This window comes from Solanum pennellii, chromosome 4 (assembly GCF_001406875.1).
Source record: "Solanum pennellii chromosome 4, SPENNV200".
NCBI lineage: Eukaryota > Viridiplantae > Streptophyta > Magnoliopsida > Solanales > Solanaceae > Solanum > Solanum pennellii.
Genome location: NC_028640.1, coordinates 24,966,006 through 24,979,839, shown reverse-complemented (window position 1 = coordinate 24,979,839; position 13,834 = coordinate 24,966,006). Strand labels below are relative to the sequence as shown.

At 36.3% G+C, this 13,834-nt stretch overlaps 1 protein-coding gene across 1 annotated transcript; it reads left to right on the top strand.

Moving 5' to 3' along the window:
• Positions 1–5,363: 5,363 nt before the first annotated feature.
• Positions 5,364–6,251, top strand: LOC107016621. The gene has a single exon (XM_015217035.1). The coding sequence runs from the start codon at positions 5,364–5,366 to the stop codon at positions 6,249–6,251; it is 888 nt and encodes a 295-aa protein (XP_015072521.1).
• Positions 6,252–13,834: the final 7,583 nt, after the last annotated feature.

Below are 13,834 nucleotides of genomic sequence, written 5' to 3'. Positions count from 1 at the left end.
ATAAAGTACATTTTGGGAGTAGTATTTAACATCGATCTAAGGATGAGATTTCATATTAACTCAAGTCTCCATGTAAACCATGTAGCCACCATGGGAATTGACGGTTCATACTTTTTATATGATCACGTAAGGAGATCTAGTGGATCCACTAAGTTGAGTGAGGTCCAATACTGATGGCAAGGTGTAGTGTGATCCTATTGCAACATGAGGTAATAGGTTGTACTATCACTTAGGCCTATAGTGATGGTTTTCGGTTAGAGAAACTCCCACAGAAACCATATTACCATTTTATATAAGCAAATTTGAGTTTGTTATTGCATTTTCTTTAATGAATTGAGTTGTTTTTTTTCTTTTTTTATAAGCTTTGTATATATCCTTCATATGAATTAATTTCTTTATATGTATATCCATTGAGTTAAGTATATTCTTGAGTTGAGCAGAGTCAAGGTAAGTTTATCGAATCCCCTCAAGCTTAAGTCGTCGTTTCACTCTCAAACTTGCATACTCGTTCATTGAATGTACTGATGACAGTTGGTATGTATCATTTTATGATGCATACACATGTGTCCAGTATCAGCACGCATTGCTTCGTTGATCCAGACCAAGTTCCAAAGTTAGTAGTGAGCCTCCTTGCATTCTAGAGGAAATAATTTTTATTGCTTTATTAGTTTAGCTTTTAGGATATTGTGGGGTCTGCTCTAATATCTCTCTTCAGTCAATTAGAGGATTTGTAGACAATTGTATTTTAGTTTGGAGTTGTTTACAATTATTGAGACTTAAGTGCCATTTGGCTAGATTTGTGATATAAAGTACTTTTCTTTAAACATGTCTTATTCTTGTTTAGGTTGAGTTTAGTTTTCCGCTGAGTTAAGTAAGCCAGGCCAAGGGTTCGCTTGAGGGCCTACAATGTTCTTTGAGTGCTAGTCCTGCCCAGGGTGTATGCTCGGGGCGTGACAAGTATTAACCTATGAAGCTATTTCCTCCATAGGGTTCTTAAATTCTCCAATTTTAAAAAATAGATTCCCCAATCATACTAAGGTTTATTCAATTCACATGAGTTCTTTCAATATTAATCCAATTGATTAGTTTATGCCTTTTTACTCATGATTTGAAGTACTTCATGCTTTTACTATGAATTCCCACGAGCCCATGATTTCTAGACGATAATGATATAATATGGGTTCTGAACTATGAAAGATAAATTTATGATGATATGCCTGTATTTATGAAATTGATGAAAATAATTAAGTTGTTTTGAGAGTGAACCATCAATGTTGTTGTGAAAAGATTTCTCACATACTACTAAATACATGAATGTGAAAGGGTTTTCTCACACAAAGGATTCTTAGAGTTGAAAGATTTTCTCAACTAAACTTTGAATATAGATTTAGGAGCTATTATATTGAAACCTAGATTTATTGTGGTAGCATTCTAGAAAATGTACTTGTCTAGTGAAGAGCCTATTAAGTTTTAAGAATATGTATTGGGGTACATAGGCATCCAATGCCCAATATTGAGTAATATTGGACATGTAGAGAATATTGGCTTGAGGGTGTTAGCCAATTTCTATGTATTAACAAGTAACTTAAAATAAACTTTGGTTCAAATGCCCCAATCCAAGCTCGTTTAGGAATTGTACCTGCAATTAAGACCCTAAGCTAAAATGCATAATTCATTCTCACATATTAGGTACGAGGCATTCAAGTGTCAAGCCTAGGTACCATAGCACATGATCATTTAAAATGATCGTGTAGATTAAGCAGTGCCCAAGGACATAGTGAGGGTCCTTGGACAAGAAATGAGCAGAAACACATGTGCAAGCACATGTGCAACACATGTGTTAACCGGCCAAAGGACAAGACACCAAGCCCAACCAAATTCGGTTAGGGAGGTTAGAGGGCAGGCGCGCGAATGGCTTAAGCCACGTGGGGACTAGCTTCCTAACAAACTCTAGGATGTAACTAACTTACCTAACTAACTAACTAACCTAGGACTAACCGAAATTAACTAACTAGTGTGCCCGAAATCCTAAGACCTAATCGGGTGACACTAGCCGGGTAACTAACTAAAGAAACATCCTAGTACCTAACCTAGGATGGTCCAAAGAGGTTGGTTATGGTCCTAGTGACTTAGCGGTACATTAGTAATTACCCTAGGTCACTTAATTAATTAAATTATAAATTTAATTAATTAATTAAAAATCAAAGTCAAGGTCGAGACCCTTAGAAAAATTTCAGATTTGGCGAAGTCAAATGCTCTCCTATTTTTAGTCAATTTAGGATGGGCGTTTTGGTAATTAGATAATTGATTTATTTAATTAAGTAAATTAGCCTAAGTTTAATTAGTCAATATTCAGTTCCTAATACCTAGACTCACGTTTATCCATAGAAAACCTCGCAATTTCAAAAACAGTAAACAAACGAAAGGAAAAACAGTGAATAATTCTCCTAAAGCAATTTCAAGGTGATTCTTCATGGTTTTTGTGCAAAATACAAGGTGATCTTTGTAGATTCAATTCTATAGTAAGGAATGGGTTTTCTCTCTTGTATTCCTTTCCCCAAGAGGCTTTTCAAACGTTTTGAATTCTAGAATACCAATTAGGGTTGTTCCCAATGAATTTCATGTTCATCTCCCTAGTTCTCCCTATTTCTGATTCTTGTTGTTTGTATAATGTAAATCTCGAGCATGTTGTTGGTATGTGGTGCTAACTGATCATTATGTGTAGGTTCTATGATTTATAATGTCGAATAAAACCTATATGTTAGATCCATATGATTAGGGTATCATTTACGTGAGATAAGAATGTTGTAATGCCCAATTGTGTTTGAGAAGATGAAATTGTTATAAGTTGTTCATTGAATTGTTGCTATAGGCTAATCAAAGTTTAAAAGTTGGCTGGTTAACATGATGAGATTACTATACTGTATTCATGAAATAATTGACTTGGCTAGTGATAATATCATAGTTTGATTTATGCCAATAAATAAGCCAGCAATATTATTTCCAAAATATGTAAATCCATACCAATCTTAACTCAATGAACTCATAACATAGGGTGTGCAAATAATTGGGACAAGTCTCAACAAACCCTATCCACACAGACTTGTCAACATAATAGCATTTTGAATAAGTCCTTATAACTTCCATAAAGAACGGTACAAAACTATCAATTAATGTTGAACAAGATAAGGTGAGTAATGACAATAACTAAAAGCCATGAGTTATGAAATTGACCTAATATAGAGTGTTAAATGATGTGAGACAAGTCTCACTTACACTTAAACGATTACGTCTAAGATACTCACATAAGAGGGTTCTAGAAACTGTGAGACAGGTCTCACTCGCACCATGATGATAATGTAAGATTTAAGTTCATATTAATCAAGTACAGAGAAGTGATGACTAGTTATCCATTGAGCTAAGTATACCTCATACTAGAAGCAAGCTTCCATAATGCATGAGTCAACTCTAAAAGATGTAAGGTATAAGAAATTGAGCAAAGCACCGATAGACTAGCAATGAGCTTGTGCAAGCACATGTAAGCCTCATGAGATGAGACTACCACCAAGGTTGATAAGAGTCTCCGAAATCTCCTAGTCTTTGAACTATGTTGCCAACATAGGTACTATCCAGTGGATTCCACCTAAGAGTGCTAGGTAGTATTTAGTTTCACTTTGGCCGGTGAACCTCTTTTCAGTGTGAATAAGACACTGATTTCATGTTTAGCTCACATGATCTATGTTAGTTAAATGCTCCAGATTCGGTTTCACGTTAGCAGGTGAACCGCCTCTTTTCAGTGTGGGGAAGACACTGGATGTTATGTTAACTCACATGATCTAGGTTCACTTGAACTGGTGAACCACCTCTTTTCAGTGTGGGGAAGACACTGGATTTCATGTTAGCTCACATGATCTAAGTCAGTTAAATGCTAAAGATTTCTTTAAGAAAGTAAGTAAGTAAGAAAGAAAATTATGTTCAAAGTGAACATGAGATCAAAGAAGAAGAAAAGTAAGTTCATAAGTGAACTAAGTAAGCATAATGATCAAATAATGGGCATAGCCAATAATATGAAAATATGTGCCCCAGAAATGTTGAATTATCCAAAATGATCAAATAATGGGCATAGCCAATAAATATTGGCTTATAAAGACTTCATGTGCAATTTAACAAGAATAGAAGAAATAACTTGTGAGTAGAGTAGTCAAATCATTTCATTTGTATTTTGGATTACTTACTTGATTCATTGTAGGTATGGGAATTCAATGAATCATTGCATTAGTAAGTAAAACATAGGATCAAAGGATATAACTTAACTACACAATAGAAAGAAGAAAAGACTGAATAATAAACTAAGACTGGAAGAATAAGCTCTCGACCTAAGGGAGCAACATTATTAAGTTTTGTTTGAGATGTTCTAAAATTATGTTCATGATTCCAAGGTATTATGTTCATATATAAAATGAGTTGTGTGCTTCACATGCATGAAAACATGTCATATTCATAGCATTAATCACAAATAACGTATTAGGAAAGTATAGAGACTTCATTTTCCAGAAATGACATGTTGCTATAGGAAGAGCTTTCCTTGATCATGCATAGTCCTTTTATGTGTTTATGTGAATACACCCATACTTAGTACAGATGTATACTAACTCATATACTATTACTATATTTATAGAAGCAAGTCCGAGAGAAGATTGAAGATTCATTGAAGCGGTTTGGATTAGCGATCTCCTGAATTTTGTAGGTCCTATTGAGTTCAAGGATGCCTACATTTATTATTTTAGATTTAGTACATTATACATAGATAGTGGATGTTGTCCCTAGCGTTTCATTTCAAACATTTGTTCAAGCATTTGTATTACAGCAGATTTGGCAAACTATTATTAATACTATGATTCCTTATTTCAATTGTTTAATCTATTGATAGATGGTTGTTTATTTTGAGCTTATTAGTATATCACTCTTATGAAGTAATTATATGAAGTCTAAGTACATTTCAATAAGTATTAAAAAGTGTTAAATTTTCCACAAATTTAACTGTATGATTGTGATGAAAACTAAGAAGAGGCTTGTCTGCGACCTCTGAGAGGTTAACGATGCCGGTGTCATCTGGGGTCTAGATTCAGGGTGTGACAAACTTAGTATCAGAGCATGAGGTTAAATTACCTAGGAACTAAGGATTAAAACAACCACGTTGCGTAGTTTCTAGCTTATGGTTTTGAAGTGAACCACAATCATGACTTAGAGACTTAGTGATGTTAGGAATATTCCCTTCTTCTACTCTTTATCGTGCTGTCTAGAGCTTTGACATTTTGTGTCATTCTAGCATCTAACTTCCTTCTTATGTGTGCGTATAGAAAATGAAGACAAGAAGAAACGCAAGCAGAAGAGTTGAAGAAGCAGCTGCTGGAGGAAACCAAGCTCCTCAAGCCCCAGCTGCTGGAGAGCAAGTGCCTGTCAACCCAGCTGCATTGACGGATGGAGAAGTGAGAGCAGCACTGGTTCAGATGGCCCAAGCCATCACTGCTCAGGCACATGCTATCACAACCCAGGCCGCTAGAGAGGGTACTCCCAGTGAGAACCCACATGCTAGCACCATGGCTAGAAGACTGAGAGATTTTACCAGAATGATTCCTCCAATCTACTTCGGGTCCAGAACCAAAGAGGATCTCCAGGATTTTGTGGATGAGGTTCACAAGATTCTCTATGTTATAGGTGTTAATGAAGAGGAGAAGGCTGAGTTGGATGCATACCAGCTCAAGGATGTGGCTCAGGTGTGGTACAACATGTGGGGAGATGGTAGAGCACCAGGAGAAGTCCCCATCACTTGGGACGTTCTCAAGAGTACATTGCTGGAGAGGTTCTTTCCCAGGGAACAGAGAGAGGCTAAAGTTGAGGAGTTTATCAACCTACGTCAGGGAGGTATGTTAGTCAAAGAATACTCCTTGAAGTTTGTTAAGATTTCCAAATATGATTCTTCGCTAGTGTCCAGTAGTAGGGATAAAATGAGCAGGTTTGTGACTGGTGTATCAGAGGATCTGGAGGAGAATTGTCGGGAATCCATGTTGCATGATAAAATGGACCTTGCTAGGTTGATGGTACACGCACAACAGGTGGAGGAGAGTCGTCGGAGGAAGAGAGGCCGAGAAGGCAAGAAGCCTAGGCCCTGGGATCAGGCTGGTTCTAGCACTGGTAGGAGTGCGTTTGGAGTCCAAAAAAGGCCCAAGTTCAAGAAGGGCAATGATTGAAATGCCCAGCGTGACAGAATGCCGTGTGGTTAGTGTTTCCATTTGCATGGAGGTGAGTTCATGGTAAGTTCTAATGCCTGCTATGGGTGCGGCAAGAGAGGGCATATGATCAGTGACTTCCTATATGTGAAGAATCAGGCCAAGGCAGATACTCAGCCTCAGCCTAATACTACTATTGCAGCCGAGCCTCCCAAATGGAACAGGTTTTATGCTTTGAAAAGAAGAAAGGTGCAGGAGAAGTCAGCTGATGTGGTTACTGGTAACTTGGTTGTCTTTTCTTTTCTTGTGTATGCATTGTTAGATCAGGATCTACCTTGTCTTTTGTTAGTACTTTAGTATCAAGTAATTTGACTTGCTTCCTGAGATCTTACATGAACCTTTTCTAGTTATTACTCCCATAGGAGACAACATTAGAGCTGAAAGAATATATAGGAATTGCCCAATAACTATTCTTGATAGAGTCATCTATTGTAAGACCCCAAAATGATATAGGGTTCTAGAGCCTAACATTTTTGTATTAAGGTTATAAGGTCCTGAAATGACTTATAATATTTTATAGAGGAAGTGTGTAAGCTTTGAAGTGATTTAGAAGTCGAACGTCAAGGGACGACCAAGACGTTCGACCACTAGTCACCTATGTGCCTCATGTGTCTATGCATGCTTATATTTATGTGTAATGAGATTTTGAAGACTATAAATGATTTATAATGACGTTTAATTATGGTATATGTAGTTTCGAGAAGTTTGGAGGCCAAACAACCAAGAACGTCCAAAAGGCGTTCGAAAGATAGCCCTTAAGACGCTCAACGTGTGTCTTGATGGGGCCTAGCCTGTTTGGATGACTTGCAGGTGTTTGTTTTGGGTGAAACATATGTGGAAGGTATACTTGTTAAGGGTTGTATTACGTTTGAAAATCTTGGTACGACCTCTAAAGGGCCCTGCAAAAGGCCCCACAAGAAGGCCATAAAGCTGGTCGAGACACTGCCTTGACAGTGTCAATCGATGGACCAAACGACTGCCAGTTGGTCAACCAACGGCCCGTTGGTGAGGTCTATTCGACTGGAAGTTACCTTGGGCAGGTCTCAAGACAATAATTGGCTAAGTACCAATTGACAGAAGCCTAGGCACGGACCATTTACTGACCAACACCCCGTAGGTGCCTCCGTCGATGGTGGCCTATAACCTGCAGGCTGCGACTGTTTTAATTAAAGGGGTGAATGGGAAATTCACCCCACGTCTAACCTGACCCTAATTGGTTTATTTAGCTATTTTTTGATGTATATAAGTAATAAAAAATGTGATCACCCAATTCTAGAATCCTCTCACACGATTGAAGCCTTTCCCTCCAAAAATATTTCCCTTCAAACCACCATTGTTGGTGAAGCTCAAGAACTTCTTGGAGATGGGTTTTCTATGGATGAATAATCAAGTTTTATATGTTTACAATAAGACAAAGGTATGATGATCCTTCATCTCTAGTTATCCTTCTATCTAAAGAGTTAATCTCAAAGTTTTCAAAGTGAAAAATATGATCAAGTGCTTTTTATTCATTCTAGCCATGGGTTCTTTCTTAAATTGATTTCAAAAGCATAATATGAACGTATGATGATTACATACTGATTTGGACGTGATTTTCGATCCTATTGCATCATGAACCCATGCTCTTTCACTAACTCGATTTTTGCCTATGTATGGGTTTATGATCCTGATTTGTTATCGATTGAATTATGATTCTATTACGTTGAAGTGGCTATATATACTGTTATTTACATGAAATGATCATGATTTTATGATGAAGAATTCATGTGGATCCATGTATGAAGAGTTGAACATGCTTAGCTTAGTATTCTAGGAATTCACTGTAACATGACCCTTTTTATGATTAAATGTTGAAATCAATTATGTTGTGGTTCTTGTATCTACTGTTTTAGGTAAATATTATGGTTGAATTTTGGATATATATCTTGTATGATCAAAATAAAGAAGGCTTGGTTTGAACTAATCTAGGTTCTTCTAGTCTATGGAGTTGTAACTTGTGATCTTGACGTTAGGTTAGTTGCTATATGAATTGGTCATGGTTAATGTCTATAGCTGCTGCCTATAACGAAATATGAGGATGAATTATATGTAATGAAAACAATATGGGTCAATTCATGATAGTTTGAATAGGATTAACCTATGTAAACTTACCTTCCATGAACTCCTTATATGAAGCATACTTGTGTCGATCTTAATGGCAATTGTAGTAGTATCTCATCTAGACTATGATTTCACTAGATACTTCCTAACATGTAATTTATTGGTATAATATTATTTATGATCAATACATTGGTAAAATGGATAAGATGGCCTATTCTCTTTACTGTACATTAAATTGATAGTTAAATGCCTATGATAGTATCTTGATCTTGAAGTGCTTAAGCATATGTTCATTGTGACTAAGTGTAGGATTAGATACTGCCTTAGAGTGATATGATTCATGAAATATGATATATAATCCATATAAAAGAAATTGGCTAGTGGTCTATGTTCTTCTACTTCATAGTACATGTGAGATGTCTTGGATTATGTTATAGTATGATCCTGTAGCGACTTGTACATAGTTTCTTCTATGATTAAAGTACATTTAGCTACTTCCCTATATACGAATTGTTGATGAACAACGTTTATTATTAATGATGATCAAAGGGTTAGAAATTGGTAAGAATGCTAATCTCTTCTACTTTCTGTAGAGTATTGTAGTTGATGAAGCCTTGTATGGCATTGTGTGGTATGATCCACTTATGGTGTCGGTTTTTGCTTTATTGTCAATATATATGTGTTGAACATGGCCTTGAAGGCAAATTGATGAATATATGAACATGTGCTTAGGATGATACTATTAGAAGATTATGCGTACTTTCCTATTTTAGTTGTGATCTAGGATGTATGGCTATTTTATGATCATGTGTATATCCTTGTTAGGGTGAAGTATAGGTGCTTCCATTAATGATTTAAATGGTTAACAATCCCTTACCTATGTACCCCTATGTGAATGCATGAATAGCACAAGTTAGGAGTCCTAAGTGTAATATGAAGTTGACTTGTCTCCTATGCTCTTGTGTGTTGTGTGGTCTATACTTGAAAGTGTAATGTGGTCTAAGAGTGTGGCTGCCTCGATAGGTTATTGATAGCCATTATTTGATCATGTTGACCAATGTATACACAAACTCGCTCACATGCATTTTACAAGTAGTGTAGGTCATGATGTCTAAATGAAAGGTTGTTCTCATATTCACTAATGTCTACTATGTATTTAAAGTATATGTATGTGAAGTATGTTATGTATTCCCTAATAGGATGACTTGATAGGTGTTATAGTATGGTCAAGGGTATGGTACTTTGCCTATGCATTGCACATGTGTACCCTAATAGGATAGTTCTAGTTTTGGTTTCTATATGTATGAACATGTCACTACAAAAAAATCAGTATTTACCGACGGACGATATCCGTCGCTAATATATGATATTCCGTCGCTAAGCACGATTAGTGATGGATTTTTGAATGTTTCTATTTCGCTCGTTAGTATTCTCTTAGCGACAAAAAATGAGTTCCGTTACAAGTTTAGCAACGATTTAGCGATGAATGATATTCGTCATCACTTGTTAGCGACGAACTAATCCGTCATTATATTTATATGATTCCTTGTTGATTTAATAATTATCCTGTCATCTTTGATAAATTTGTAACGATATTTTTGTCACTAATCCATCGCAACATATTCCATCGTTTAAGACGGCATATTTGGCGCTAACAAGTTTGTCGCTAGTATGTCGCTTTCATTCCTTTATCTAGCAACAACCAAATAGATGCTATACTTGATGCTAAAAAGATTTCTAGCAAATATAGTTTATTTTGTTTTAAAAATACACTGCTGATGTAAATAAAATTATATAGAAAATCGAAATCACATAGTTTAAATCCAAAACATCCAAGTAATATGTGATCTTAAGCCTGGAAGTAGTAGTGATCTTGAGCTTTACAAATTGATATTTCAAGGTTGCTTGCAACTCAAGAAGTTTTAAGAGTTGAAGGCTATTCTTGAGTCAGATATAACTATGTATTGCTTGTTGTTAAGGAAGGTGTCTTCACCATAATGCCTAGTATATGATCTTGAGCCTGCAAGTAGTAAAGAAAAAGAAAAACATTTGCACATGTTTTGAAATTTTCATGTAAATCTCTTTAATGAAATATAAATTGTGAGGTAAAAATAATATACTTTCAAGTCCAAGTAACCTCATGAGATAGGCAAAAGTAGACAGGATTGCTGGAAGTATATGATTTTGAATTGATAATGATACTTCTTAAATGAACGGTGATCATAACAAACCACAAAAGGAATTGAAATAATTTTAGTTTTTTTTTAAATGATCTCAAACCGCAGAATATGATCAGATATGCACATAAATCAAATTTGGTAAATGCTTCAAAAGTAAAGCAAAGACGAACAACTATTTTAGGAAAATAAATGAAGTTGTGAATCAATCGGCTAAATCAAAATTACAAGGAAGAAATCAAGTTAAGGCAATTCAAAATATGAAATATTATGTATAACCTACATACTAAATAATACTCACAATTTGAACCCACACAGACCACAATAGAAGCAACAATCATGAAGTTTGAACATAAAATTTCAACCTAAATATGCTTTATAATAATCAACACGTTGCAAAAAAAATTTGTACACAACGACAGATTAAGATGATCAAATTTTAATAAATCAATTCCCGATAATTATAAAACAATAGAAAATAGTTGAAATTATAGCCATAAAATCAATTGAGGAAACTTATCTGTATAGATATGTTAAGATCCGTCTCAAAGTCTTCAAAATCTCTTCCGGAGTGCGTTGTTCGTCCTCACTTGAAAAATAAGAGGGCCTATCTTTGCTTCTGCCTGTTATTTGTTCTCATAAGAAATGATAGAAAAAAAAGAGGCGAATGGGGCTTCACTGCTTGGAGGCATCGATCGCTGTTGTTGTGCTTCCTCGCTACTATTACTGCTTTGTCGCTGCTGTTGTTTCTCCGGTGATTGAGGAGCTGGTGGCAACTGCTTGCTTCTTTTCTTCTGTTGTCTATGCCATTGGTCCTCGCCGGTGGAGGAGAAGAATAAGAAAGAGGAATGAAGGGAAGAGGAAGGAGAGAGGTAGCGACTCGAAAGAGGAAGAGAGAGGTGGCACAGAAGATGGCTAGACGCCGTCTCAGAGCCGCGGAGGCTGCTGATGCGGCGCTTCTCTTAGGGAGAGAAAGAGAAATAGTCAAGGAATTTTAGGGTTAGGTATCTTTAGATAGTTTAAAATAAGAAGGCATAGGTTGATGAATTTGGACCGCTGATTTGAATAGAATGTACGGGCACGATTAGATTTTGAGTTTGATCAAGGTAACGGATGGACGAGATTAAGAGAGGTTCGAAAGAGATGAAATAAGATTGCGCCTTGAAAAATATAACATAAAAGTAATTTTGTAACGGACTTAACAACGGATTATAACATTCGTTGCTATCAAATAAATAAGTCTATTTATAATAAATTTTCACGAGGGATTTTTCTGTCACTAAATAATTTAATTTTATAAAAATATATTTAAAAGTCTAGTGACCTTTTTTTCGTCACTAGTTCCGTCACTAAACATTAATTTAATTTGTATAAGATAATTTGTTGCTAAATTCGTAGGAAATGTTTGGGCGCCAAAACATCTCGCTAATATTTAGCAACAAAATAATTATTCTGTTACAAATCTGTCACTATATCATACCTCAAAAAATTATTTGTTCTTCTAGCGACAAATTGTAATTTCGTTGCGAATCCGTTGTTATTTAGTAACGAAATATAACTTCTTGCTAAAATCCATCGCTAAGCGTTTTTTTTAGTAGTGTGTATGTATGAACTTGTGTGACTTAATGTGTTATGTGAAGGGTTTTCTCACATACACACACATGTATGAAGATCTAGTCAAGAGAGGGGCCTTGAAAGATGTATTCATGTGTACCCTAAACTAGATGATGCTTTACATATGCTATGTTCATGTGAATGGATTCTTTACATGATTTCGGTTGATGAACTTCCATCTATGACCTATGAGTTAAGCATATGAGGGGATGACTCTCCTAAACCTATGATTTATAAAGTAAAAATATAATAAAGGTTTTCAAGGAAGGGAACTTAACTTAGCATCGAGTGAACTTGAATATGAGTGTGTGTCACTTCCTATGGTAGGAAGGTAGGTCACCGTAAATCTCATGAGGTTGATAATCACAATGCCTCAATGGGCATAAGTAGGGTTTCCATAAGTGATTAACTAAAATGCCTAATCTTGGCATTTAGAGGGTTTTCACATGTACCTCCAAGTTCCATAACTATGTCGCCACCATAGGATACTAGCTAGTGGATCCACCTATAGAGGAGGCTCCAAAAGTAGAACTTAAGGCTCTACAACCTCATCTGAGGTATTTATTCTTGGGAAAAGGTGACACTTTGCCGGTAATTATTGCACCAAATTTGAATGTGCATCAAATTGAGAGTTTGGTGGAGGTGTTAAAAAGGTTCAAAAAAGCTATTGGGTGGACATTTGCAGATATTATTGGGATCCCTCTCGGGGGTTTTTAACATAAAATCCAACTCATGCCCGATCATAAGCCAAGTATTGAACACCAGAGACGTTCAAATCCACCTATGCAAGAGGTGGTGCAGAAGGAAATTGTTAAGTGGTTGGATGCTGGAGTGACATATCCAATCGCTGATAGTAGTTGGGTATGTCGTGTTCAGTGTGTACCTAAGAAAGGGGGAATGATTTTGGTCCCCAATGAGAAAAATGAGCTTGTTACAATGAGACCAGTGACTGCATGGAGGGTGTGTATGGATTAACGGAAATTAAATGCATGGACCGAGAAGGACTATTTTCCTAAGCCATTCATGGATCAGATGTTGGATAGACTTGCAGGAAAGGGGTGGTACTGTTTTCTTGATGGTTATTAAAGTTATAATCAGATTTCTATTGCACCGAAAGATCAAGGAAAAACCACTTGTACTTGTCCTTATGGAACCTTCGCGTTCAAGAGAATGCCGTTTGTGTTATGTAATGCACCGGCCACGTTTCAGAGATGTATGATGTCGATATTCTCCGATATGGTGGAGGACACTATTGAGGTGTTTATGGATGATTTTTCAGTGGTTTATGACTCCTTTGAGCGGTGTTTGAGTCATTTATCCGAGGTTCTAAAGAGGTGTGAAGATTACAACCTTATGCTAAATTGGGAAAAATGTCACTTCAGTGTGAAAGAAGGTATTGTATTGGGTAATCGCATTTCAAGGAAGGGTATAGAGGTTGATCGAGCGAAAGTTGAGGTGATAGAGAGACTTCCTCCACCCATCTCTGTAAAAGGTGTGAGAAGTTTTCTTGGGCATGAAATCTTTCATCGGAGGTTCATCAAGGATTTTTCAAAGATGGCACATCATTTGTGCAAGTTTCTCGAGAAAGAGTGTAAGTTTTATTTTGATGAATCCTGTCTTAAGGCATTTGGTGAGTTGAAGGAATAGTTGGTG

What these genes read in the sequence shown, in the direction of transcription:
- LOC107016621 (XM_015217035.1), top strand. Translation starts at nt 5,364, where the DNA reads ATGAAGACAAGAAGAAACGCAAGCAGAAGAGTTGAAGAAGCAGCTGCT.